The sequence below is a fragment of the Mesoplodon densirostris genome, chromosome 18 (assembly GCF_025265405.1).
Source record: "Mesoplodon densirostris isolate mMesDen1 chromosome 18, mMesDen1 primary haplotype, whole genome shotgun sequence".
Taxonomy (NCBI): domain Eukaryota; kingdom Metazoa; phylum Chordata; class Mammalia; order Artiodactyla; family Ziphiidae; genus Mesoplodon; species Mesoplodon densirostris.
Window position 1 is genome coordinate 41,551,162 of NC_082678.1, and position 27,361 is coordinate 41,578,522.

The 27,361-nt window shown below is 41.1% G+C and overlaps 1 protein-coding gene across 2 annotated transcripts; it reads left to right on the plus strand.

Moving 5' to 3' along the window:
- The first annotated feature begins 3,305 nt into the window (after window positions 1-3,305).
- Window positions 3,306-27,361, plus strand: LOC132479095 (myosin-2). Of its 2 annotated transcripts, none has more exons than XM_060082660.1 (38): window positions 3,306-3,509; window positions 3,599-3,742; window positions 5,268-5,424; window positions 6,411-6,438; window positions 6,522-6,636; window positions 6,723-6,815; window positions 7,454-7,517; window positions 7,637-7,735; window positions 8,195-8,298; window positions 8,826-8,964; window positions 9,839-9,957; window positions 10,046-10,195; window positions 11,308-11,478; window positions 11,605-11,919; window positions 12,381-12,452; window positions 13,306-13,393; window positions 13,484-13,601; window positions 14,250-14,373; window positions 14,462-14,598; window positions 16,426-16,681; window positions 18,249-18,491; window positions 18,605-18,781; window positions 18,864-19,009; window positions 19,092-19,182; window positions 19,268-19,657; window positions 20,802-20,928; window positions 21,621-21,739; window positions 21,881-22,077; window positions 22,791-22,974; window positions 23,056-23,221; window positions 23,324-23,448; window positions 23,615-23,923; window positions 24,011-24,214; window positions 24,550-24,675; window positions 24,766-24,936; window positions 25,020-25,124; window positions 25,244-25,339; window positions 27,209-27,361. In XM_060082660.1, exons 1-38 carry the CDS (start codon window positions 3,306-3,308, stop codon window positions 27,359-27,361), a joined length of 5,826 nt encoding a protein of 1,941 aa, XP_059938643.1. The 2 variants fall into 2 exon arrangements, with proteins under 2 accessions (XP_059938643.1, XP_059938644.1); XM_060082661.1 differs by having other exon boundaries at window positions 11,605-11,914; window positions 12,379-12,452.

Genomic DNA, 27,361 nt, shown 5'->3' on the forward strand with positions numbered 1-27,361 from the left:
GAGGGGAACCAAGAAGGCATGCACTTCAGAAGCCAGCTGAGAGTGTGATGTTGCCAGCTGTAGGCAAGAGACCCCTGGAGCTTCTGGGAGGGCTGATGTTCCAGGATGCCTGGAACAAGGCATGCAGCCAGAGCGCAGCCAGCCCGCGCAGGGGTATAGGAAGGCCAAGTGGATTGTCCTGGTGGAAACAGCTCAGAGTGGTAGCTCCAAATTTGGGCCTTTGACTCTATCAGACACTTCTGTGTATTTGTGGTCGATGTGCCCTTTCAGTAGTGACCAACCTGGATGCGGGATGACTCCTCTAACGCGTGGACGTTTTAAAGATTAGGGCTTCATCATCTTTTGAAATATTTGATATAAAAAAGAGTTCAAGTGGATTCAAAATTTATTCTCATTATCCTACAAATTTCAGCATTATATTTGTCAATGAAGGAAAAACTATACATTTTAAAAATACAATTTCAACAGTTGTAAAAAATATATATATGGTTTTACATTTTATAGCCTTCTTGGGCAAAGTTCCTCCACAGTGGTAATTATTAAGAATGCACATACTCTATGCCCTCATTTTAAAAATTTCTGATCAGGAAACATGTCATGACTTCAAGTACAAAGTCAGATATAAATCAGTTTTGTTCATGGCACCTAGCTGAAATTTCTCCTTAAAAGATTAAAAAAAGAAAATTGGAAGTTTTAGACACATTCAGTATTTAATATATTCCTTAATGCTATGTATATTATATTTATGTTACATAAATAAAGACATGTTCTCACCACGGCCTTTATTTATATACATAACCAAATCACGCCCACGTTTTTCTAGCACGTTACATGAAGGTTATCATTTTTTTCCCCAGTGTGCTGACATGAAAAATATTGAAAAGTACTCCGTAAAAGCACCTTTAAATATTCAGCCTTTCTTTTTGCAGGCAAATCAAATGAGTAGGTGGACAGGAAATAGTGTGCTGTGTAAGGACTAGCTTGGGCAAAAGCAAAACAGTGAGAGAGTAAGGGTATTCCCCAAACTACAAGAATACTGGAAGGGAGGACTTTCTTTTTAAATCGCTCAAGGCACATAGCTTAATTTTGCAGGGCTGGAAGAAAAAGATAGACAGGTAAAAATTAACCCTCACAAAATTAAAATAAATATTTGTCCTTTATTTCTATCATTTAATCTGTTAAATATGTAAAGTGATGCAACACAACCCCAAAAGGCATGCCCAGCAAGGCCAGGAGGAATTTATGAGAGAAGCCAGGTATTCTGGCTGCCCAGCCACTGCCTTTAACCACCAGCGTGAACCCTCCTTTCAGATCATCTTCTCAAGTTATCCATAAGAGATTTATCCACATACTCAATAAGAAAAACATTTCTAATTATATCCAACCATTCTTAACATGAATGAGATTTATGCGGGGATACAAGATTGCCAAGACTTTTTTTGCCAAACAATTCCTTTTGCCTTAAGAAAGAAGAAGCAGCTGCATTGTTTCCATAGCTATCCATATAAAGGAGCCCTTGGAATGAGGCTGACTCGTCCTGCTTTAAAAAGCTCCAAGGTAGGTGGGAACAGGACCGGATTTTCAAGAGGAACACTGGCTAGCTACACTGCCCAGTGTCAGCTGCAGCTGCTGGCTGGGGTACTGCTCTTTCTGATACTGCACATTTTACATCCATGACTTTTGTTGCCTTCTGTTTACAATAGCAATTAATGCCACAAATGGGATTTTTGTTTTGCTTTGTTTTCTTTTTGGTTAACTAATCAAGTACTTTTCCCTTTTCTTTTATAGAACTGTCTCACTTCCAGGCTGCATCCTCTCACTTGCTAACAAGGTAAGATTTGGACTAACCAGTCCCTGGAGGAGAAGGCGAGAGCCTCTAGAACAGATTTGTGTCATTTAGCAACCTTTGAGAAAGTGCTTGTCTCAGTAAATATACCTTAACAACTGTATTTCAGGAAAGGTGTGGGAGAAGGAGACGGAGGACTTGCCTTTTAGAGCAATGCACCTAGTCTTGGGACTCAGGCACTGGTGGGATGACATTTTTGCAAGAGAATAGTTGTTAATAGAATATTATTTTGTTTCTGTAGGAAAAAAAAATCTGCACTAAGATTCCCTAGCTAAAAATCTCAAATTTGATAAAAATGTGTCCTGCTTTTAGAATTCATTTAGTAAACATGATATCTAACAAATAAGAAGTACCTAGGAAAATGCTTCTTTTACTTCTTTAAAGACTTTTAAAAAGTTACTTTATCCAGTGCTGAGTGCTGTATGAAACCAAAACACTATGAAACTTTTGTCACATAGATAGTAAAGATATTAGTCTGCTCCACTACTACACACTGCATTTCTAAAAAGAGAGACTGGTGGAAGATGATTAAAATGAGTTTCAAGTAATTTGATCACGTAATGACTGAAGTAGCATCCTCTGCTAAACCTTTCATTCTACTGATGCCACCGGCAACCTGCTGACAACACAGAATGGGGCAGCCGGAGCCTGTCTCTTTCGGAAGGAAATGTGGAATAGCAGAGGGAGACTTTAATGTGGAAGAATGAGGATAACGTCTGCTGTGGCTTTTATCCTCAATTAGTTTAACTGGGTTAAACTGATTAACTGGATTTAATATGCAAAGAAATTATGTTAGAGAAACTCTACTAAGCACCCAGCTAAAAAAAGAAATAGTAAACAAAATTATAATCTGACCCCCCTGCCAAATCCGTTGAACATGAGCATTTCTAGATGAACATCTCACAGAGAAAATAAAGTTCTCTTATATTATACGGCAGGAAATGTAACTCTCTTGCATTATAATAAATGACATTTTATATCTAGTAGCCTCAACTATTTCAACTTGCTTTCTCAGTCATTATTTTAACTTTTCTTTTTCAAAGTGTCTTCACTCTATCTCATGGGTTGTGGATTCAGAAAGGCAATATTATAATCCCTATTCTAAAGATGGAGACACTGAGGCTCAGAAAGATCAAGTGCAACCCAAGATCACAAGCTCCTTAGCAGCATGCGAGGCCACCACCCAGCCCTCTTATTAGAATGTCATTCTTGAAGGATGAAAGAAGATAAAAAGCCACTGTGTACAATGCTGGGTACACAGTGACCCCTGATGCCTTTGAGTCCTTGTAATATGTTTGTTTCAATAACTGTAGCATGGAGTACAGTGCACCTGCCTGATGGAATTTTCAACTGGGCCTATGAAATATCATCAAGATATAGATTTATGGATATAGATGACAATCCGGAATCTCTAGTATGAAATGTTTCATCTCCTTTAGGACCTCTGAGTTCAGCAGCCATGAGTACAGACCAGGAAATGGCCGTTTTCGGGGAGGCTGCTCCTTACCTCCGAAAGTCTGAAAAGGAGCGCATTGAGGCCCAGAATAGGCCCTTTGATGCCAAGACATCTGTCTTTGTGGTTGAGCCCAAGGAATCCTTTGTCAAAGGGACTATCCAGAGCAGAGAAGGTGGGAAAGTGACAGTGAAGACCGAAGGAGGAGCAGTGAGTAGACTCCCAGGAGCCAACCACATCCTACTGATGATTTTGTTTGGTCACTCAGTTGACAAACAGTTACCCTTCCTGTTTACCAGACTCTGACAGTGAAAGAAGACCAAGTCTACCCCATGAACCCTCCCAAGTTTGACAAGATCGAGGACATGGCCATGATGACCCACCTGAACGAGCCAGGAGTGCTGTACAACCTCAAAGAGCGTTACACAGCCTGGATGATCTACGTGAGTGCCCCCCACCCCCAAAGTGGGCTTTATCACTGGACCCTGTCAGCCCATTATAGTACAAATGGGTTACAAGTAGCGACTCATTGCACTTTCACTAGTAATGTAACTAGTTCAAAGGTTCACGATTGCTGTTGTAAGGCACAACCCAACAGCTGGCACTTAATCCTTTGTCTTCTCATCCAAAGCCAGGCAAGGCCGTTGTCCACAAGAACTGGGTTTGCCAGAGAGCCCCTGAACAAACTCTGGAGCAGCTACTGTTTATATCTCAACCACATGCTTACATCTCCCCTCATCCCCATTCCTGATGCAGAATCATTCAGAAGGAAAATATAAACTCATGTATTAACACTTAAAAATAATGTTTTTAAAGACCAATTTTCACTCCTCCAAAATAACCACAATTTGTATCTCTGTGTTCTGGTCCCTTCTGTGTGGAATGTCTCTTTGATGAGAACTTTCCAACTTCCCCAGGCAAAGTTGGATGTTGTGTCCTGTTGTTCCTGTCTCTGCAATAACACTGACAATGTTTTTCCACCATCAGTCATTTACATGTCTGTCTCCTACATAGACTGAAAGTTCCTCAAGGAACAACATCTCATTTATGTTTCATTCTTAGGGCCTTGCAGAGGCTTTGCACATAATACGAACTCAGTAGTACTTTCTAATTGAATCAATCTATTATGTTAGGCTGACATTTCTGTATAGGGTTTTTTTGGTTTTTTGTTTTCTGGCCCTACCATACGGCTTGCAGGATCTTAGTTCCCTGACTAGGGATCAAACCCACGCCCCCTACAACAGGAGCTCAGAGTCCTAACGACTGGACCGTCAGGGAATTCCCATCATTTCTGTATAGTTTAGCTGCTGCTGCTATTCAGCTGGACAACACCTACACAAGTGTACCTGGTGTTTAGAGTCAGCATCCATTCTGATTGGTTGGTACTTATCCTAGACCAGTTGTCAAAGATTTTGGAAATCCATCTGTTGTAATCTTAATGTATTTACATCATTTTGTGTTCTGTATCTTTATAACTCAGTAGTATTTTACAAATATTTCCCCAGTATTGCTGCATACTGGATAAATGACTGGATCATAGTATCTTAAGAAGATTTTCCATAGTTCACCTAACTATTCCATATTGTTGAGTACTTAGGTACCAAATTTATGTTTTCATGAATTTGAAGATCTTAATGCTACAAAGGAAATATATGTCCATTTTCTAAACTACAGTAAAAAATGTCTTATACTACATTTAAAAAACCCCAAAACTTTGGAGCTCCTGCTATGTGAAAATCACTGGGACAAATCCCAAAAGGAATAATGAGAAGTCTATGCTATAGTCCCTTCCCTCAAGGATTCTGCTGTCTTGTTGAACCTTTCAACTAGTTTTCACACTGATGCCTTGAAGACATGTCGAGCACTTGATTAAAGTGTTCCTTTTAGTGAAAATTCATTTAATGAGTGAATTGCACAAATCACGGGAAAGGTGTTCGGCTAGTTATTCGTTCTTATTCCCTTGCATAGACCTACTCGGGCCTCTTCTGTGTCACCGTCAACCCCTACAAGTGGCTGCCGGTGTACAACCCTGAGGTGGTGGCTGCCTACCGAGGCAAAAAGCGCCAGGAGGCCCCGCCCCACATCTTCTCCATTTCTGACAACGCCTATCAGTTCATGCTGACTGGTGAGTTGGATGTTTTGTGCATCTTTTTGGAACAGAACCATAGGAGAAAGAGACTCTACCCGTCTCAGCACACTCTTTGAGGTGGTCCCCTAAATGCTATTGCCCTTTGCCCAGAACCAACCTAAACACACTCCAGATTTTAAGGTGTATCTGGTATTAAAACAGTTATACCGTACATCTTATTCCTAGAATATTGTCTCAGCTAAGTCAGTCTAAGGTACAAAGGCACTCTGGGGAAAGGGTTGAAAGATTTCCCCTTCAGAGAGAGTAAAACATCAAAATGAACTTTTACTTTCCCTAAAAATATGACTAAGGCCATGATTATTTCCAAAGCTACCACCTTTACCATATTTACTCTTTCTCACGCACTAAAAGTATCTCTAATGCCTATTTTGCATTACTTCTTGTACCTACAATAAACATGCTACTAACTTGTCATCTAAATCCACCTGAAAACCCAAAAGTCCACTTTCAGTGAGTATTTAGTGGTGGAGTATAAAAAGAGAAAGTCTGCTGCTTCTTTGCAGCATTCTGTTTCAGTGGCAGTCTGTACACTAATGTGCGGGGGGTGGCACAGGGAGCAGGAGAGAGGGGTTCTGGCAAAGGCGCTAGGCCTAGGGCCACCAAGTCCTCGGGATTGCTGAAAAATACCAAGTCCATGGGGCTTCCCTGGTGGCGCAGTAGTTGAGAGTCCGCCTGCCGATGCAGGGGACACGGGTTCGTGCCCCGGTCCAGGAAGATCCCACATGCCGCGGAGCAGCTGGGCCCGTGAGCCATGGCCACTGAGCCTGCGCGTCCGGAGCCTGTGCTCCGCAACGGGAGAAGCCACAACAGTGAGAGGCCCACATACCGCAAAAAAAAAAATACTAAGTCCATGCCATTTTATGTACTCTCCATTTACAAATATTGGATTGGCCAAAATGTTCGTTCAGGTTTTTCCGTAAGATGTTAGGCAGTATTGACCGTCCTTAATTTCTCTTTTGTAGACCGCGAGAATCAGTCAATCCTGATCACGTAAGTAGATTTGATGCTTTCTTTTCATGACTGCAATAGCTACCAGCTTTGGGACCTCTACTGACTTGGTTTTTATTTGACAGTGGAGAATCCGGGGCTGGGAAGACTGTGAACACGAAGCGTGTCATCCAGTACTTTGCAACAATTGCAGTCACTGGGGAGAAGAGGAAGGACGAAGGTACTGCTGGCAAAATGCAGGTGGGTCTGATTGCCACATCCAGATCCAAGCTGTCAAGTAAGAAACTCCCGAGCCCCACATGTAAGGACTGCTCTTGCCTTTGCAGGGGACACTGGAAGATCAAATCATCAGTGCCAACCCCCTGCTCGAGGCCTTTGGCAACGCCAAGACCGTGAGGAATGACAACTCCTCTCGCTTTGTAAGTCTCTTGGCCACTATTACAGACACTGCTCACTGGTCAAAATTTATGGGATGCTTGTGAATATATTCTCTGAGTCTTTTTCATTCCATTCCAATTTCATTATATATACCATGGTTCTTTCCTTTTCCTCTGAGCATGTAATAACATGGAACCAAGTCCTGTCTAAAAAGATATATGACCCGGGCTTCCCTGGTGGTGCAGTGGTTGAGAGTCCGCCTGCCGATGCAGGGGACACGGGTTCGTGCCCTGGTCCTAGAGGATCCCACATGCCGCGGAGCGGCTGGGCCCGTGAGCCATGGCCGCTGAGCCTGTGCGTCCGGAGCCTGTGCTCCGCGACAGGAGAGGCCACAACAGTGAGAAGCCCGCGTACCGCAAAAAAAAAAAAAAAAAAAAAAAAAAAAGATATATGACCCTATATCTGAGTTCATCTTTCACTATTTACAATTATCCACAATTTTTAAATTTTAAAGATAAAATTATTTTACCTAAAAAATAGGAGATACACCTTTTCTACCTGAAACAAATTGTCTCTGAATTGATTTAATATTAAAATGTTAGCACTTCAAGTGTTTTGAGTTTCTCAAAGATTTGATATGATTCAAAAACAAAGTAGTAATGTTAATTTTTCTTTCAAGGGTAAGTTCATTAGAATCCACTTTGGCACTACAGGAAAACTGGCTTCTGCTGATATTGAAACATGTAAGTGCTTGGATATACTTTACAATAATTTCTGTTTCTTATGACCTATAATATTGACTAAAATTTGCACCTCATATGAATTTTTACATTTTTCCTCTTTGTTATTTATTTCCTTCCAGATCTGTTAGAGAAGTCTAGAGTTACTTTCCAGCTTAAGGCTGAAAGGAGCTATCATATTTTTTACCAGATCACATCAAACAAGAAACCAGAACTAATTGGTAAGAAATGTCATAATTCCTTTTCAAAATTACTACACCCACACCTAGCAATGCCTGGTCCAACTCAGTATTCCATGATGGAATTTTGTCAACTGTACATATTGTCTTGATTTTGAAAACAGCTTTGTAAGTTTGGTAAAAATTCATGTGTGCTCATTATAAAAATTCAAAGGGAAAACTGAAAATAACACCTCCAAATCCTATCACTATGAAAATAATCACTATAAACACTTGAATGAATATCATTCCAGTCATTTTCTGTAGATATATCTTTACAAATAGATACATACATACAGTAACTGGAATCACAGTTACATGCTCTTCCATAACCTCTTTTTTTCATTGGGCAGTAACATATCATGGCTTTTTCCATCCTAGTGCCTTAGAATTTGTCTAGAAATCTGTTATTTTAATGAAGAGGATATTTCTGCTTACCTTTGCTCTGTTTCATGTACTTAGAAATGCTTCTGATTACCACCAACCCATTCGATTTCCCATTCGTCAGTCAAGGGGAGATCAGCGTGCCCAGCATTGATGATCAGGAAGAATTGATGGCCACGGATGTAAGTAGAACACAAGAAAATTAGAATGATTATTTGGGATCAGGGCAATGGTCCCGCGAGATAAATACTCAGTTTCTCATAGAAATCACAAAAGAAGATTCAAAGACGGGCGTGGATGTGCCACCTGGAGTCAACTGAAAAGACTGGGACGTGCCCCTGCAACATCTCACTTTCCCGTGATAGTCTTTTAAAGAGCTATCCTTTCTGAATTTCCCTAAACCATTATTTTATAATCTACTTGCATTAAATCCATACCACCTCTCAAAATAATAAGTTTACTATCCTTGTTCTCTATTTTAAGTTTACTTTTTGCATCTTCAGAGGGTATGCGCCTGTGATTCCAATGCTCTGCGCTGGCTTCCAGTTGACTAGCTCCCTAGACACACAATCTAAGGAGTTCCTTGTTCCCATCAGTACTGGTAGTTTCCTCAGTCTGACCAACAAATCAGGAATTATCCAAATGTGAACTATTAATAGTAAACATGTGGATCATAACCTGACAGTTATTCTATTGGTTCTGTTGGCAGAGTGCTATTGATATCTTGGGCTTTACTAATGAGGAGAAGGTCTCTATCTACAAGCTCACGGGGGCTGTGATGCATTATGGAAACTTGAAATTCAAGCAAAAGCAGCGTGAGGAGCAAGCGGAGCCAGATGGCACTGAAGGTATCAACTGAGTCATCCACCTGACTTCATGTTTGTTTGAAAATCACACTTAAAAAAAAAAATTTATTGGGGCTTCCCTGGTGGCGCAGTGGTTGAGAGTCCGCCTGCCGATGCAGGGGACACGGGTTCGTGCCCCGGGCCGGGAGGATCCCACATGCCACGGAGCGGCTGGGCCCGTGAGCCATGGCCGCTGAGCCTGCGCGTCCGGAGCCTGTGCTCCTCAACGGGAGAGGCCACAACAGTGAGAGGCCCGCGTACCGAAAAAAAAAAAAATTTATTTAATTTATTTATTTTTGGCTGTGTTGGGACTCCGTTGCTGCGTGCGGGCTTTCTCTAGTTGCAGTGAGCAGGGGCTTCTCATTGCGGTGGCTTCTCTTGTTGCAGGGCACGGGCTCTAGGCATGCGGGTAGTTGTGGCACACAGGCTCAGTAGTTGTGGTTTGCGGGCTTAGTTGCTCTGTGGCATGTGGGATCTTCCCGGACCAGGGATCGAACCTGTGTCCCCTGCATTGGCAGGTGGATTCTTAACTACTGCGCCATCAAGGAAGCCCAAAACTCACATTCTTAACTTGTTACCCTTGAGCTTTCCTGGGAAGACAAATTCATTTCCAAGAATTGCATTTGAAAGTATACCTATATAAGATATGTGCGGCACGGGTATCAGACATATGTCCCTACAATTTCTGAAGTTCTTTAGGGAACACTACCTATAACAAAGGTCTTGAACTTAGTGAAGAAAATGGGCAAGAATACTCAAAAAGATATTCTGAAAATACTGCACAAAATGCCTGTAGCTTAAAATTTTTTTTTTTTAATTTGAGGAAGTGGGTTGCTTTGGGCCATAATAACATCATTCTATCCTTTCTTCCTTTCAGTTGCTGACAAGGCAGCCTACCTCCAGAGTCTGAACTCTGCTGACCTGCTCAAAGCCCTCTGCAACCCCAGGGTCAAGGTCGGCAATGAGTACGTCACCAAAGGCCAGACTGTAGAGCAGGTAGGTGCATAATTCAAGTTCACAGCCAAGGATGCAAGCATTTCAAGGTCCTCTATGAACCTCAAGGGATACACCTTTGTCTTTCAAGGTGTACAATGCAGTGGGCGCCCTGGCCAGAGCTGTCTATGAAAAGATGTTTCTGTGGATGGTCACCCGCATCAACCAGCAGCTGGACACCAAGCAGCCCAGGCAGTACTTCATTGGGGTCTTGGACATCGCTGGCTTTGAGATCTTTGATGTGAGTTGGTAGTACATTGCTAAGGGGTTTTTACAGTAAAGCAATGGAAACATCAATAAGAAGAAATCTGTGAATATTATAACCTTTTATTACCAAGGTCAAAAAGTTATGCTAAAATTTAAAAGTCAGTGATTGGGCAGCTAATCATTTATTGTAGTGGCAATCCCACTTCTATGATAAATAAGCTACTTAATGAGGACTCTTTAACTTGCTACATGATCCAAAGGGAGTTAGGAATTAGGTTGTTGTAGTGAGGGGTTTAAAAATCCCACAATGCAAAGTGGAGTTAATATAAAAATATCAAAATAAACCTGTGCAGTGCATAATATGCTCTGAATATGTGGCAGGGAAACCATTCAGAAACACTTAGGCAGATAATAAGAGCTGAGAAAAGGTCAGCAATTTAGAGTCAGCATTAATAAATTCAATGCAAGGAACCCTTAATTCTCATCAATGTGATATGGGATAAAAACTCATATTTGATTATAAGACACATTTTTCCTGCTTATAGTTTTAAAGAAGTTTATCTTTTTCTAATTATAAATGCAAAACCTAGGCATGGCAGAAATTATGGAAAATGAAGGAAAAGGAGCCCATATTAATTCCACTATTTATATCTAGTTAATGTTAACATTTTGGCTTTTAAAAAACTATGAGTGTGTGTTAATATACTGTACATAATATTTGGAATCTTGATTTTTTTCGCTTCACATCAAAGAGTAGGGGTGGCAATTATCGCTCCCTTGCAACGCCGACCATGATGGCTTCCACACAACAGACTCCTCCCAGTCAGCTTCTAATGGGTTTCAAATTAGCTGTTAAATGTGTCAACAGAAAATGCAGAAGATGATGGGAATAAACATGGAATGATTAAGTAGGAACTCAGAAAAGTACCTGAGTCAATTTAAGCAAGTGCAAGAAAAGAGAATTAATAATAATGATGATTTAGGATTTTGTATAAAATGGCAGCAGAGAAAACAGTAGATTTCACAGCCCCCCAAGGATTTTGATACCCATAATCTAAAGGCTATTCTACATTTTTAAATTAAGAAGCCCTATATCTTAAACTGTTCAATTTGCTAACAGAAAAGTAAACACATCTGTTTATTTAGTTCAACAGCCTGGAGCAGCTGTGCATTAACTTCACCAACGAGAAGCTGCAGCAGTTCTTCAACCACCACATGTTCGTGCTGGAGCAGGAGGAGTACAAGAAGGAGGGCATCGAGTGGGAGTTCATCGACTTTGGGATGGACCTGGCCGCCTGCATTGAGCTCATTGAGAAGGTCTGTTTCAAGTTTTGGAAACTATGTTCTGTGAGAAATAAATTATTCACTGCACCTTGTTTAATTCTATAGACAAAGAAAAATGCTTACATAGAATTGTAACTTTGTGTTGTGGTCTGCTTTCAGCCGATGGGCATCTTCTCCATCCTGGAAGAGGAGTGCATGTTCCCCAAGGCCACAGACACCTCCTTCAAGAACAAGCTGTATGAACAGCATCTTGGAAAGTCTTCCAACTTCCAAAAACCCAAGGTGGTTAAAGGCAGGGCTGAGGCCCACTTCTCCCTGGTGCACTATGCCGGCATCGTGGACTACAACATTACTGGCTGGCTGGACAAGAACAAGGACCCCCTGAACGAGACGGTGGTAGGGCTGTACCAGAAGTCTGCAATGAAGACTCTAGCTCACCTCTTCTCTGGGGCTCAAAGTACTGATGCAGGTAATGCTCAAAAAAATCCCAACATGTTCTCCTGATGCTACAAAATGTGATGTTAGATTGAGGCTAGTGATATCATAGCCCAGGCTGAAGTGTTGCAGGGCCAAATCTATTGTGCCTCCAAGTCCTGAGTAAGTAGGCTGCATTGTGATTATACATTCACTCCAGCACTGATGGAGGCCCTACTGCAAAGGGTCAGAAAGGAACTTTCAACATCTCCACCAATGAAAAGGCTTGGCTTCTATGATTCTCTCCTGCTTTTTCCTCCGTATCTGCTGGTTACTGAGTACCACTGAAAAGTGGATGCAAACTTAGTTGACATATAAGATTCATTCAGGCTCAAACAGAGAGGTCACCTGTGTTGGAAAAATGTTCCATCTGAACACAGAAGTCAACAAATAGGCAAGAAATAGCCCTGTCAATTCAAAACTATGTTTGAATGACACCTTTTCTTATTTTTTCTCCAGAGGCGGGCGGCGGGTCCAAGAGAGGTGGTAAGAAGAAGGGCTCTTCTTTCCAGACCGTGTCTGCCCTTTTCAGAGTAAGAAAGAAACAGTTTTTGACACTCTCTTGTTATTTTGGGAATTTGTTTTTAAAAGCACAAAGACTTCTCTCCACAAGTCATTTAGGAAAGGACTGACCTTAACTAAGGGCTTCTGTTCGTCTAGCTTTGAAGAGGAGAGCTTTAAATTATTCAGGAATTATCAGGTCATCTTTCATGCTAAGCCAAATAATAAAAAATATTTTATAGGAAATGTTATAAAACATAATGCTCTGCATAATCTAGTTGAGTTGTGGAAATAAGCAATGGCATGTGCTCAGAGACTAAATCACCAGTAGGACTAATGAAAATCTAACAGCTAGGCTTTAAGGAACCTAATATGGTATCCATGTTCATAATCTAGTCAATTCTCAATTTAACTGGTAGGATTGTTCCCCTTATAGATAATCTTTATGCCCTAGAAGTTGACAGAGCTGGAAAGGGGAAGCTGTATTTATGAGAATAAGTCCAAATGTAGTGTAGGCTTGTATTTCCTTCCTGGAGAACCACAGAGTTTGGTAGAAGGGTGACCATCCAGGATGGGAAGGCAATGGCTTTGTAGATGTATGTGGGTGGCCAGGGACAAGGGTAGGAAGGAGGACGGTGCTTGTATACACTGAAAAGAATCACCTGACAGCCTGCTTTATATGTGTAACTCCTGCCAACTCAAGTGGAGAAAGAGGTATTAAGGAGGAAACTGCATGTCAGGAAAAGTTTATCAAGGTGGTACCTTAAGTTAATGTGGTCCAGAAGGATCATTCAACTCAGCTATGGACGTTGATTTTACAGACATCACCAAATGCTCATAACCATGTCTAAATCTCAGGTAACAGGATTTTCCCTGATTTTACAGGAGAATCTGAACAAGTTGATGACCAACCTCAGGAGTACCCATCCTCACTTTGTGCGGTGCATCATCCCCAATGAAACAAAAACGCCTGGTAAGAAGTTCTAGAGTGGAAGCACAAAGCATGACTGCCATACCTCCTTTTAACAAAACTCTGCAGTGAAATAAATATGGTTTTTTTTAGGGGCCATGGAGCATGAGCTGGTCCTGCACCAGCTGCGCTGTAACGGTGTGCTGGAGGGCATCCGCATCTGCAGGAAGGGCTTCCCAAGCAGAATCCTGTATGCAGACTTCAAACAGAGGTCAGACTCTCCTAATTATGGTGTTTCCTGGAGTTTAGTACAAATACATTTAGTGCAAGCAAAACAATTTAGTGAAAAATATGCCTTTGTTATTTTTAATTTGCTACAAAAAGAGTAAAAAATTATAAGCCTCAAAACACCTTTAAAACACAGATATACCACATACTAAGCACTCTAGAGACTTTTCACTGGATTTACCATGCTCCTGGCTTAGCTCATAGATGTCTACATTAACTTCAATAATTATGAGAACAACCATTTTTGAGTGCTTAATATGTTTGGATTATTTCATTTAATCCTTCCAAAAACTCAGTAGAGGTAAGTACTATCAATAGCAAATGCATCTAGCAAGGATAATATGTTTTTTTGTTGGTCATCTACACACTAATGTGAACAAAATTGTAGAATACTTTCCTGAGAACAGGGTCTGATGAGGCAGAAAGGAAAGCTGCAACTGCGCAGGAAGTTAAAATGGAATAAAAATAGACAGTAGATACTAGATTGACCATCTATGTATACAATGTCCTTCCTGTGAAGAAAGAATAATTGTTTTAAAGCTCTGGGGTTTTTTAATGGATCATTTAATACTTAGCTACTTCTAGCCTCATCAATAAACCAAGTTTTAAAAAACTGTATTTACTTTACCAGATACAAGGTATTAAATGCAAGTGCAATCCCTGAAGGACAATTCATTGACAGCAAGAAGGCTTCTGAGAAGCTCCTTGCATCCATCGACGTTGACCACACCCAGTATAAATTTGGTCACACCAAGGTAATAGTCTCTAAGGCCCACCAGACACTATGCCTGTCCCTTTGGAGTCTATGGAAAGTTTCTGATCTGCAACTCTGCCCATGCACAGGTCTTTTTCAAAGCTGGCCTTCTGGGGCTCCTAGAGGAGATGCGAGATGACAAGCTGGCCCAGCTGATTACTCGAACCCAGGCCAGGTGCAAAGGGTTCTTGGCAAGAGTGGAGTACCACAAGATGGTGGAGAGGAGGTATACAAACATATTGCTTGTCTAGTCACATCCTTCAGAAGCATATTTGAGGTGGCTTAGAGTTAAGGCTCAGGTATGATAAGGCCACCAGAGTAAGAAGGGATGAATAAGAGTCTGATGCTGAAATGGAGATATACATGTACCAGAAAAGTTAAGGTAGGAATCATCACCACGGAATACATCGAATGCTCGGGTAAAAAATAAAAAAGAGAGAGAAGCATAATAAAAAAGAGATAGAGATGTGTAGGTCTTATCTAACAAGAGAAAACATACCATTGAGTAAGCAGAGACAAAGTGTTGCCCTAGCATTTGGTTCTAATATGAATTTACTGGGTAGATCATTAAATAAGACACACTGAGCTGCATAGCAGACAGTATTTTCAACAGTGGTTTTACTCAAGATGCAGAAACACTTCTTCATCTGATCATTTCTATTATTGAATTATTATGATTTAAATTATTAAGGGCAAAATTGGTGAAAAAATTTTTTCAGTAAGTTAATACAATTTCACCGAGGTACCTGGATTTTTAGTGATCTAATTTGATGCAGGGACAGAATTCTAAGACTACGAGTCAGGTTTCTCAAACTGCAGGACGCATATGAACGGGATCCATAGGGAGAAATGCATTTTATATTGCTACCTGTATATCCATGAATACATGTATGTGTGTGTAAATATATAAATAATTTACATGGAACAGATTTTCTATCATCTGTTCTGCTCATATCTTTTACTGTATTCTATTTCATTAAAAATAATAAGTTTGGTCATGAACCTATATATATATTTATATATATAGATATATGTAGATATATATAGATATAAATTGGGGCAATTAATTGCCCATATATGAAAGTAATTAATTTTTTAAAATAATTTAGATTAAAACAAATGTGATGAGATTAGAGTAGAATGCAAAAATCATACAACATTAAAATATAAAATCAGAGATTTTTCAAAGAAATTCTGAGTTTTTAATGAGTCCCTTTATCCCATGCCCCACACCCCTGAGGGGTCTGGTTCCCCCTTCACTGCTCTCAGTGGCATTCACATAGGAAAGTTTGCGAAGCACTAAAGCAGAGCAGTACTTCTCAAAGGGTGGTCCTTGGACCTACACCATCAGCATCTCTTGCAAACTTGTTAAAAATGCAAATTTTAGGCCCCACCTCATATCTGCAGAATCTGACTCTCTGGGGAAAGGGTCCAGGAACCAGTATTTGATAAGATGAGATCATCAAGACATTAGATGAGGGACTTCCCTGGTGGCACAGTGGTTAAGAATCCGCCTACCAATGCAAGGGACATGGGCTCGATCCCTGGTCTGGGAAGATCCCACATGCCATGGAGCAACTAAGCCCATGCACCACAACTACTGAGCCCGCGCTCTAGAGCCCGCGATCCACAACTACTGAGCCTGCGTGCCACAACTAGTGAAGCCCGTGAGCCTAGAGCCTGTGCTCTGCAACGAGAGAAGCCACCGCAAGGAGAAGCCTGCACACCGCAACGAAGAGTAGCCCCCGCCTGTCACAACTAGAGAAAGCCCACATGCAGCAACGAAGACCCAACACAGCCAAAAAAATAAAATAAATTAAAAAAAAAGAAGTTAGATGATTCTTATGCACACCAAAGTTTGAGAAGCACCAACGTAGAGAAAGGAATGATTAATGAGTCCTTGACCACCATCCCCAAATATAATTTCTTTCGTCTGTGCTTTTGAAAGTAGGTGAGGAACATGGTGGAGGGCAGAACCTCCAACTCTCACTGCCAAGATTCCATCTCATTTCATCATCCACACAATATCTAATTTGCATCAATTAAATTTCAGGGAGTCTCTCTTCTGCATCCAGTACAACATCCGAGCCTTCATGAATGTCAAGCATTGGCCCTGGATGAAACTCTTCTTCAAGATCAAGCCCCTGCTGAAGAGTGCGGAGACAGAGAAGGAGATGGCCACCATGAAGGAAGAGTTCGAGAGAACTAAAGAAGAACTCGCCAAGTCAGAGGCAAAAAGGAAGGAACTGGAAGAAAAGATGGTGTCACTGTTGAAAGAAAAAAATGACTTGCAGCTCCAAGTTCAGGCTGTAAGTAGTGGTATCATCCTGTGTACTGCTAATCAGGATGCAAGCACTATGACTCTAGCCACAACTAGAGGCAGCGTGTTGGGTAGTCAGTGTGAGAGACACACACTAGAGGGAGAAGGTTAGAGCGTTCTGATGGTCCTAATGAGTCCTTATTCCTTCATTACCCAATACTGCCCCCAAACCAGACCCAGGGCAATGAGCTAGAACTGACCATTTTCTTCCATTCTGTACAATTTCATCAAACTACAGGGTTTACAACTTCTTTTCCCTATGAAGATAGTCCTTGAAAGTGATTTTAACATGAAGCTAGCCCAGATAAAATATTAAGGAGAGGATAGCATGGAGAGAGTGATTTGTTTTCTTTGAAACGTCCCTGAACTTCTAGATGTCTATGGGTCTTAAATCACAGCATGTAGAGCTGACAAATGACAGTATTCTACATCAATTTTTATTGAATTATTGTTTGTTATTGATCTCCAAAACTGAGATTTGCTCCTTCCAATCCATCTCCATAGTCAGTGCGGTAGCACATCACACCCGGGTTGCTGCATCAGTACCTAATTTGCTCTGCCTACCCCCAACTCTCTCCCTCCAACCAGCCTGCTGCTACTCCCAAACCAAGTATTTTAGAATTGCTTCCATCAACTCTGAAATGTAATTTATGAGACTGTCTTTCATTTGGAGTGAACTGAATTGGTCTGGTATAATTTACTCATCACAAAATCGTATGTTTTCCCTGCTGATTAAGATTGGTCTCTTCTGTCAAGTTTGGGCAGTGTAATAACTCCTTCTTTTAGATTACAGAAGGGAAAAGAGCTGTTTTTCTGTCCCCACCCCTTTTGAATCTATCCTGAATTCTCTTCTCTTGTCCCTAGAGAATCACTTAGACTCTGTCCTACACCACTATACTCATTACCTGGCTATATGCAGCACATTTTATTCTTTTATATATTCAAAGACTGATATGGAGGCTCACTGATGAATGTATCTATCAATTTCTCTCTCATTTCCTGTCCACCCCCAACTCTCTTAAGTAGAAACATAGGTTGCTAGGAATTTCTTGATCACTGTATGCTTCAGATAGAATTTAGAGCATCTTAACCAGGATCATCCGCCAAGACTACAAAGGGAAATAATTCAGTGGCGGCTCCATACAGAATTTCTCCCGCTGGAACCCTTTCTCTCCTCCTGATCCTTCCCCCAATAAATTCATTTCTACAAGACCAAAGCCTACCCATTCTCAAAGCCCAACTCAAATGCCACTTCATTCATGAAACCATATCTGACACAACTTCTCTGATCTCTTTTATGTCACTAATTGGTTTCTGAATTAATGGTAGCTTGTTAAGGTTAAGTTTTCTAATCTACTGTAGAATATACTCTTCTAAAGGAACAGGACAATATCTGATACATTTTGTTTTTCTCACAATGTGGAGCGCCCTGCATCACACACAGCAGGTGGTTCATAAAAGTTTAAGCCAAAGAACCAATAGTGGTGATTTACACCGTTATCATTGTGAAATACTTCATTCTTACTTCCCAATTTTGATTTTGTTTCCAATTCAAGGAAGCTGAAGGCTTGGCTGATGCAGAGGAAAGATGTGACCAGCTGATCAAAACCAAAATCCAGCTCGAGGCCAAAATCAAGGAGGTGACTGAGAGAGCTGAGGATGAGGAAGAGATCAATGCTGAGCTGACGGCCAAGAAGAGGAAACTGGAGGACGAATGTTCGGAACTGAAGAAAGACATAGATGACCTTGAGCTGACACTGGCCAAGGTTGAGAAGGAGAAACATGCCACGGAAAATAAGGTAGGAAATGTATACAAGGAAAGTTTACTTTTTTATTATTATTAGGGAATACAAGCATAAAACTGAAGCCACCAAAATGTAACATGTAATGCAAAGTGTTTTTACTTCCTAAGGTGAAAAACCTCACAGAAGAGATGGCAGGTCTGGATGAAAACATCGCAAAGCTGACCAAGGAGAAGAAGGCCCTCCAGGAGGCCCACCAGCAGACCCTGGATGACCTGCAGGCAGAAGAGGACAAAGTCAACACTCTGACCAAAGCTAAAACCAAGCTAGAGCAGCAAGTGGATGACGTAAGTCGAGGATTATCAAGGAAATTATTTTCTTTGAAAGGAAGCTAAGCAATCCTTTTGACTCAACATTATTTGTATTTAGCTTGAAGGGTCTTTGGAGCAAGAAAAGAAACTTCGCATGGACCTAGAAAGGGCTAAGAGGAAACTTGAAGGTGACCTCAAGTTGGCCCAAGAGTCCATAATGGACATTGAAAATGAAAAACAACAAATTGATGAAAAGCTCAAAAAGTAAGTAGAAAGAATTGCTTATGAACTTGCTTCCAATGTTGCATATGAACTCAACTGCTATCCTTTGCTACTTTTCAAAAAGGAAAGAGTTTGAAATCAGCAATTTGCAAAGCAAGATTGAAGATGAACAAGCACTTGGCATTCAACTGCAGAAGAAGATCAAAGAGCTGCAAGTAAGTTCATATTTCCATCAGTCTGGCTCAAAGAGGCACAGTTATGACATAAAATGGCTAAAATTGAGCTTTTCCCCACTGCCAGGCCCGCATCGAGGAGCTGGAGGAGGAGATCGAGGCGGAGCGGGCCTCCCGCGCCAAAGCAGAGAAGCAGCGCTCAGACCTCTCCCGGGAGCTGGAGGAGATCAGCGAGCGGCTGGAGGAGGCCGGCGGGGCCACTGCGGTCCAGATTGAGATGAACAAGAAGCGGGAGGCCGAGTTCCAGAAAATGCGCCGGGACCTAGAGGAGGCCACCCTGCAGCACGAGGCCACGGCAGCCACGCTGAGGAAGAAGCAGGCGGACAGTGTGGCCGAGCTGGGGGAGCAGATTGACAACCTGCAGAGGGTCAAGCAGAAGCTGGAGAAAGAGAAGAGTGAGATGAAGATGGAGATTGATGACCTTGCTAGCAATGTAGAAACGATCTCTAAAGCCAAGGTACCGCAGTCTGAGAAATTGTCATTAACAACAATGACCCTTTATGTGCACGTCAGTTTGCACAGGGCCCTTTACACACAACATGTCATTTGTTCTTTGTAGTAATCCAGGAGGTAAGCAAGAAAGATATTAGTATTTGTATTATTTCCACTTAATCATATGAAGAAACTAATATTCAAGAAGCTAAGCACATGGGCCCCATGACACTACTAACAAATGACAGCGCCAGCAGTGAGCATAGGTCGTGAGTGTTCTCTGGTTCTCCAACTGGAGAACACAGCTCTCCAAACTTCTCAATGACCCAATAAGCAAAGTTTCATTGTACATAAAAACCAGCAAGTCTTTACAAACATGCCTTTAGAAAATGTGCCATTCAATTCTCACAAACTCTTAAATTTAGCATATGATCTTTAAAATTTTTATTATAGGCTACCTCAGAGATACTGCGGGTTTGGTTCCAGACCACCACAATGAAGCAACTATCAAAATAAAGCAATTCACACAAATGTCTTGGTTTCCCAGTGCATATAAAAGTTATGTTTACACTATTCTGTAGCCTATTAAGTGTGCAATAGCATTATGTCTAAAAAAATATACATCCCTTAATTTAAAAATACTTTATGGCTAAAAAAAAGTGCTAACCATCATCTGAGCCTTCAACGAGTCATAGTAGTAACATCATAGATCACTGATCACAGATCACTGTAACAAATATAATAATGAAAAAGTTTGAATATTGTGAGAATTACCAAAATGTGATGCAGAAACATGAAGTGGGCAAATGCTATTGGGAAAATGGCGCTGACAGACTTATTGGACACAGGGTTGCCACAAACCTTCAATTTGTAAAAAAAAAAAACAAAAAACCAAAAACATGCAGTATCTGTGAAGAGCAGCAAAATGAGGTATGCCTGGAATACTGAACAAAGCTTCACAATTAGCTTTTTAAAAACCCCAATGTATAGTGTCAACTTAGGACAGCAATCATAAAATATATAGAAAAAATTCTAATATATCATATTACATATAAGAAAATTTATTTTATATGTCAAAATAAATCTTTTTCTGTTTTAGAAGAAATTGCAGCCATAGCAAAATATTATTAAAATGTCTTCATTTGCTGCTTCTACTTTTTCTCTCACAGGGAAACATAGAGAAGATGTGCCGCACCCTGGAAGACCAAGTGAGTGAGCTGAAATCGAAGGAGGAAGAGCAACAGCGGCTGATCAGTGACCTGACAACCCAGAGGGGACGCCTGCAGACAGAATCTGGTAACTCTCTCCTCTATGAGGCCTAAAAGTGGAGATGATGTGGTCAAAAACAACTGATATGGTGATGTGAGAGCCTAATAAAAGCAACTGAGAACATGTGTGATTCACCGAACAGCTCAGGCTCTCATCCTACAGGCAAGGTCACTTGGGGACAATGCTGGAGATGAAGACTTCCATAGGACTGGGTCAAGCTCTGCCCCACAAACGCCTTGAGGATTTGGTCACATGGAGGGGATGCTTAGGATCAGGAGTCACTCCAGCATGGGTCCAGGGCTCCTGTTTTAGACTAAGCTTCTTTTTATCTAGATCAGAGTGAACCGAATTCCTGAATAGGGCAATGGATAACCCAGTCCCTCAAAAGTCTTATGAAACAGGGACAATGTAGAATTAGAAATTTTAGCTACCTTCTTTGACAGTTATCAACAGGTTTTGCATGATATTATATAACCCTGGAAGAATCAGTTATGGAGAGAACAAAGAGAATTTAAGCTGTAGTTATTCATTCAGGTTAATATGTAAGTTTCACCATAAAAATGAGAAATTTGACATGAGCATGAAGGTGTCAACAGAGAATTCAATCATCTGAGTACTCAACTGGAAGGCGGTGTTGAGAGTTTAAACTTATTTCTAATATGGGCTTGCAAAACTTTTTCTTTGCTTTAAAACGTGGTGCCATGTCTTTTGCCTATCAGGTGAACTTTCACGTCAGCTAGATGAAAAAGAATCTTTGGTGTCTCAGTTATCAAGGGGCAAGCAAGCATTTACTCAACAGACTGAGGAATTAAAGAGGCAACTTGAAGAGGAGATAAAGGTAACTATCGTTTTAAGACTCATTTTTTCCCCCTAACCTGACCCTAATTGGAGTCCATTACACCAACTTTAAAAAGGTTTTGAAACTTAACAATTAAACAATTAAATATACAGTAAAAAGAAGGTGTAACTACCTCCACAGGCCAAGAACGCCCTGGCCCACGCCCTGCAGTCAGCCCGCCACGACTGTGACCTGCTGCGGGAACAGTATGAGGAGGAGCAGGAATCCAAGGCCGAGATGCAGAGGGCGCTGTCCAAGGCCAACAGCGAGGTGGCCCAGTGGAGGACCAAATACGAGACGGACGCCATCCAGCGCACGGAGGAGCTGGAGGAGGCCAAGTATGTGTGCAGATAGGAGAGAATGTGCAGAGAACGCTGGATGTTGAATCAGAAAGACACAACCTTTGAAGATTCAGTTAATTAGCCCACAAACGTTCATTAATTAGCTCCTATTTGCCAGGCACTATCAGGCCCTGAGAATAAGACATGAATAAAGCAAACACCATCACTACCCTCCTAGCCTCAAATCTAGTTAAGGAAACAAAGAATAACAAGTAATTATACAGATAACCAGCCTTATTGCTGGTTATCAAGCACACCAAGCTCATTGCTGCTTCAGGGATTTGCAGTTGTTGGCCCCTCTGTGTCTGGAATACTCTCCCCCCCGATCTCCCTCTGGCTCACTCTGACTTCTTTTAGATCTTGACTGAAATGTTACCTCCTCGGAGAGGACTTCCCTGAGTATCTAGAATAGTTGGCCACGCCATATTCCATTTTATTTTCCTTCACTGCACTTATATCTGCAATATGTTGTTATGCATTTTCTCACTTGCTTATTGTTTCTCACTTGTTTGGAAGCTTCACGAGGCAGGGACCTTTTCGGTCCTGTTTACTGCTGTGTACTCAGCATCTGGTTCATAAAAGAAGCTCATCAATATTTGTTGAGTGAATGAATGGATATTTTTAATATGAAGTTCCCCATACTTTTCAGCATGGTAATAGTTCATAATTCTTGGTTTGGTTCACTTCTTTCTACAAACATAATCTTCAAGGAAGAAGCTGGCCCAGCGGCTGCAGGCTGCTGAGGAACATGTAGAAGCTGTGAACGCCAAATGCGCTTCCCTTGAGAAGACAAAGCAGCGGTTACAGAATGAGGTCGAGGACCTCATGCTCGATGTGGAAAGGACAAACGCTGCCTGCGCAGCTCTGGACAAAAAGCAAAGGAACTTCGATAAGGTAGTTTCTACAGCAGCCTCTGCTCTCCACCATTGTCCTCTATCCTTTCCAGGAGGTAACCACTCTCGGTGGGTGTTTCAGGTCCTGGCAGAATGGAAACAGAAGTATGAGGAAACTCATGTCGAGCTCGAGGCCGCTCAGAAGGAGGCCCGCTCTCTTGGCACTGAGCTGTTCAAGATGAAGAACGCCTACGAGGAGTCCTTGGATCAGCTAGAAACTTTGAAACGAGAGAACAAAAACTTGCAGCGTGAGTCCCTTTCACTTTCAATAATTTTCATGCCTTGGAGGAACCTTCCTCTTATGTCCTATGTCTGATCAAACCTCTACCTGTCTTTTACCCAAACAACAGAGGAGATTTCTGACCTCACTGAGCAGATTGCAGAAGGAGGGAAACGTATGCACGAACTGGAGAAAGTAAAGAAACAAGTGGAACAAGAAAAGTCTGAAATTCAGGCTGCTTTAGAAGAAGCAGAGGTACAAGTCAAAAATGTGCATTGTAAACAGATACAAAAAAAAATTAGGACTAGCCACATATATTGAACAGAAAAAGAAACAGCACAAAATTAGTGGAAGGAACATGTGCAGAAAAACTTCTGAATGCTTCCATTCCCTGCTAATGTCACCCCTTGCTGTCATTAAGGCATCTCTTGAACACGAGGAGGGAAAGATCCTGCGCATCCAGCTGGAGTTGAACCAAGTCAAGTCTGAAGTTGACAGGAAAATTGCTGAAAAGGATGAGGAAATTGACCAGCTGAAGAGGAACCACATTAGAGTCGTGGAGTCCATGCAGAGCACGCTGGATGCTGAGATCAGGAGCAGAAATGATGCCATCAGGCTCAAGAAGAAGATGGAGGGAGACCTCAACGAAATGGAAATCCAGCTGAACCACGCCAACCGCACGGCTGCTGAGGCCCTGAAGAACTACAGGAACACCCAAGCCATCCTCAAGGTAAATGGGCTCAGGAGATGGTTCCAGGGAAGTTGGGGTGACTGCAGCCCTGAGAACAAGGTGTCTCAATGATCATCCATTCCACAGGATACCCAGCTCCACCTGGATGATGCTCTCCGGGGCCAAGAGGACCTGAAGGAGCAGCTGGCGATCGTGGAGCGCAGAGCCAACCTGCTGCAGGCCGAGATCGAGGAGCTGCGGGCCACCCTGGAGCAGACGGAGAGGAGCAGGAAGATGGCAGAGCAGGAGCTCCTGGACGCCAGCGAGCGCGTCCAGCTCCTGCACACCCAGGTGAGTATAACATAAAAGTCAAAACTACAGTGGACTGAAAATGAAATTCTTGCTCAAATCTTAGTACTATCTAAAAATTTATTCATAATGTTTTATGGAGGTTAAAGTTTAAAATATGTAATATCTTTGGATTAACAATATTTTTGTTTATATGAACTGTGACATTCAGAGTTGACTGTCTTGTAAAAGTATACTGTCAACTCAGATAATTTATGGAACGAGAAGGGATACTAATTAGTTACCTTAATTAATTAGTTTGTGGGTTCATTAGAACATTGGACATTGTAATTTTGCTCTCATGTACTTAGTATTTCCAAATTTGATATTTTAACCAGAACACCAGCCTGATCAACACGAAAAAGAAGCTGGAGACAGACATCTCCCAAATCCAGGGAGAGATGGAGGACATTATCCAAGAGGCTCGCAATGCAGAAGAGAAGGCCAAGAAGGCCATCACTGACGTGAGCAGAGGACCACACGGGGGTGGTCAAGTTAGAATCTTGATGGGCTGTCTCAGCTCTCTCTACTGGTTTTGTTTTACTGCTAATTAGGCAGCCATGATGGCCGAGGAGCTGAAGAAGGAGCAGGACACCAGCGCCCACCTGGAGCGGATGAAGAAGAACCTGGAGCAGACGGTGAAGGACCTGCAGCACCGCCTGGACGAGGCTGAGCAGCTGGCCCTGAAGGGCGGGAAGAAGCAGATCCAGAAGCTGGAGGCCAGGGTGGGTCTCTCAATATCTATCTATTTCCATTTGTTCCCAATGCCTTACTGGATCAAAGTTCTTAAGAGCCTACTTATTCGCAGGTGCGTGAGCTGGAAGGAGAGGTCGAGAGTGAGCAAAAGCGTAGTGCGGAAGCTGTCAAGGGTCTTCGGAAACATGAGAGGAGAGTGAAGGAACTCACCTACCAGGTACAGCAACAGTTTTTATCAGCTAAGCACTCCTTGCATATACAGGAAACAGTCACATGAGATGATACAACAGTCATGTGCTTTTGAAGTAAGGCCCTGTGGTTTTTATCATCTTTCAGACGGAAGAAGATCGGAAAAATATACTCAGGCTTCAGGACTTGGTAGATAAACTTCAGGCAAAAGTGAAATCTTACAAGAGACAAGCTGAGGAGGCTGTAAGTATCCTTAAGACAGAGGGAAGGGAGAAGTCCTCTGTTAAGAAAAACTAATAAATAAATAATTAGATTTACTATTTACTTCTTGTAGTAAATAAGCTGTTTGCTTCATAGAAGTCTGTGTACTTCTTAAAAATGTTTGCACATTTTTTAACTTATTGCTTACTATCTGTAATATTAATAGATTGATTTTTAAAGTTAACATTCAACCCACAAAGAAACCTCAAAAAATTTCAAAGCAGAAATAATACAGGCCACATTCTCTAGCCACAGTGTGATAAAGTTGTAAAGTAATGAGAACATATAAACAAAAATTTCCGAGCACTTAAATGTTAAAAAACTAACTTTCCTAAAAAACGTTTGGATTAAATTAAATAAAAACATAATTACTGAATAATTTTTAACTGTAAATAAAATTTCAAGGAAGAAGAGACTTTTATAAGTCTAGAATGTAACCAAAGCTGTCCTTGAAGGACAATTCATTGCTTTATATGCTTTCATTATGAATCAAGAATTTTAAAAAATGAAGAAAACTGACAGTCCAATAAAGAAATCATAAATAATAATAAAATAACAAAAGTAAGAGGTGTTGATAAAGATAAAGGTAGAAATTAATGAATCAGAGTATTCTATTTTCTAATTTGATAATCTCACTAACATCTAGGGAATTAATAAAATAAATACACTTATAACTAGATTAATCAAGGAAAAAAGTGAGAGAAAATACAAACTCACAACATTACAAATGAGAAATGGGACAAACCATACAGGTAGAAAGGTAATTTTTAAATGTAAAATATAAATCTGTTAAGACAGTTAAAATCTTAAAGAAATAAGAGAATATAAATTGCTAAGTTGGCTGAATAAGTTATTTCAGAAATACTTCTGAAAATGGACTCAGGTCCAGATATGTCTTTCAAAATTTCAAGGAACAGATAATCCCTGAGCTATGTAAGCCATTCCAGAGCATGGGAAAAGATGAAAAGATTTCCAAATCATTTTAAGAAGCTTGCATAACCCGCATACCAAAACCTGTCCAAAAGAGAACAGGGGGGAAGACACTAAAGGCAGTTTTATTCATGAGTATAGTTATAGCAACCCTTACTTTTATTAAGGAGACTGTCGGGACTTCCCTGGCGGTCCAGTGGTTAAGACTCTGCGCTCCCAATGCAGGGGTCCTGGGTTCGATCCCTGGTCAGGGAACTAGATCCCACATGCATGCCACAACTAAGAGTTCACATGCCACAACTAAGGAGCTCGCCTGCTGCAACTAAGTCCCTGTGCAACCAAATAAAAATAAATAAATAAATATTAAGAAGACTGTCCATCAGTGATTAAATAGGCTTAATTCCTACAAAGTAAGGATTACTTAATATTAAGGAGCCTGTCAATAGAATCATTACATCCAAAGTAGGAGAAAAAAGTGATTGCTTTGAAATGTGCCAAAATGATATATGATAAAATTCAACATTTATTTCAATATAAAGAAGCTATTAAGAAATTCATCCTTAATGATAAAGAATATCTAACTCAAGTGAATAGTCATCTTCCAGCAAGCATTAACAAGCATGATTTTATCCTTGCCTTCTTCTCTGCTCTTATATTTTTCTTACTCTAATTGTAGTACATATTTTTTTCCACCTTTTGGTTGCAAAAGTAGAGTTGCGATTATTTATGAGACACAGGGCCCCAAATAAATCATAAAGTTAATTTCAATGATAAGCAAAATTCAGAAGGTGGTAAGACAATAAGGTTTCCCGCTGGGTATTTTAACTTTTCTGCAGATGGCAAGTCCTTTCTTCCCTTAGGCCTACAGAGTCTAGAAAGATGACCAGTATGGGTACCTTACAATTCCATTTTTATTCTCAGGAGGAACAATCCAATACAAATCTATCTAAATTCCGCAAGCTCCAGCATGAACTGGAGGAGGCCGAGGAAAGAGCTGACATTGCTGAGTCCCAGGTCAACAAGCTGCGGGTGAAGAGCCGGGAGGTTCACACGAAAGTCATAAGCGAAGAGTGA

Bases quoted from the DNA above. Each gene is read 5' to 3' on its own strand.
- LOC132479095 (XM_060082660.1), top strand. From the start codon at position 3,306: ATGAGTACAGACCAGGAAATGGCCGTTTTCGGGGAGGCTGCTCCTTAC. The intron at 6,816-7,453 runs GTAAGTCTCTTG...TTTTCTTTCAAG, and splicing joins ATGACAACTCCTCTCGCTTT to GGTAAGTTCATTAGAATCCA. The intron at 8,965-9,838 runs GTATCAACTGAG...TCTTCCTTTCAG, and splicing joins GGAGCCAGATGGCACTGAAG to TTGCTGACAAGGCAGCCTAC.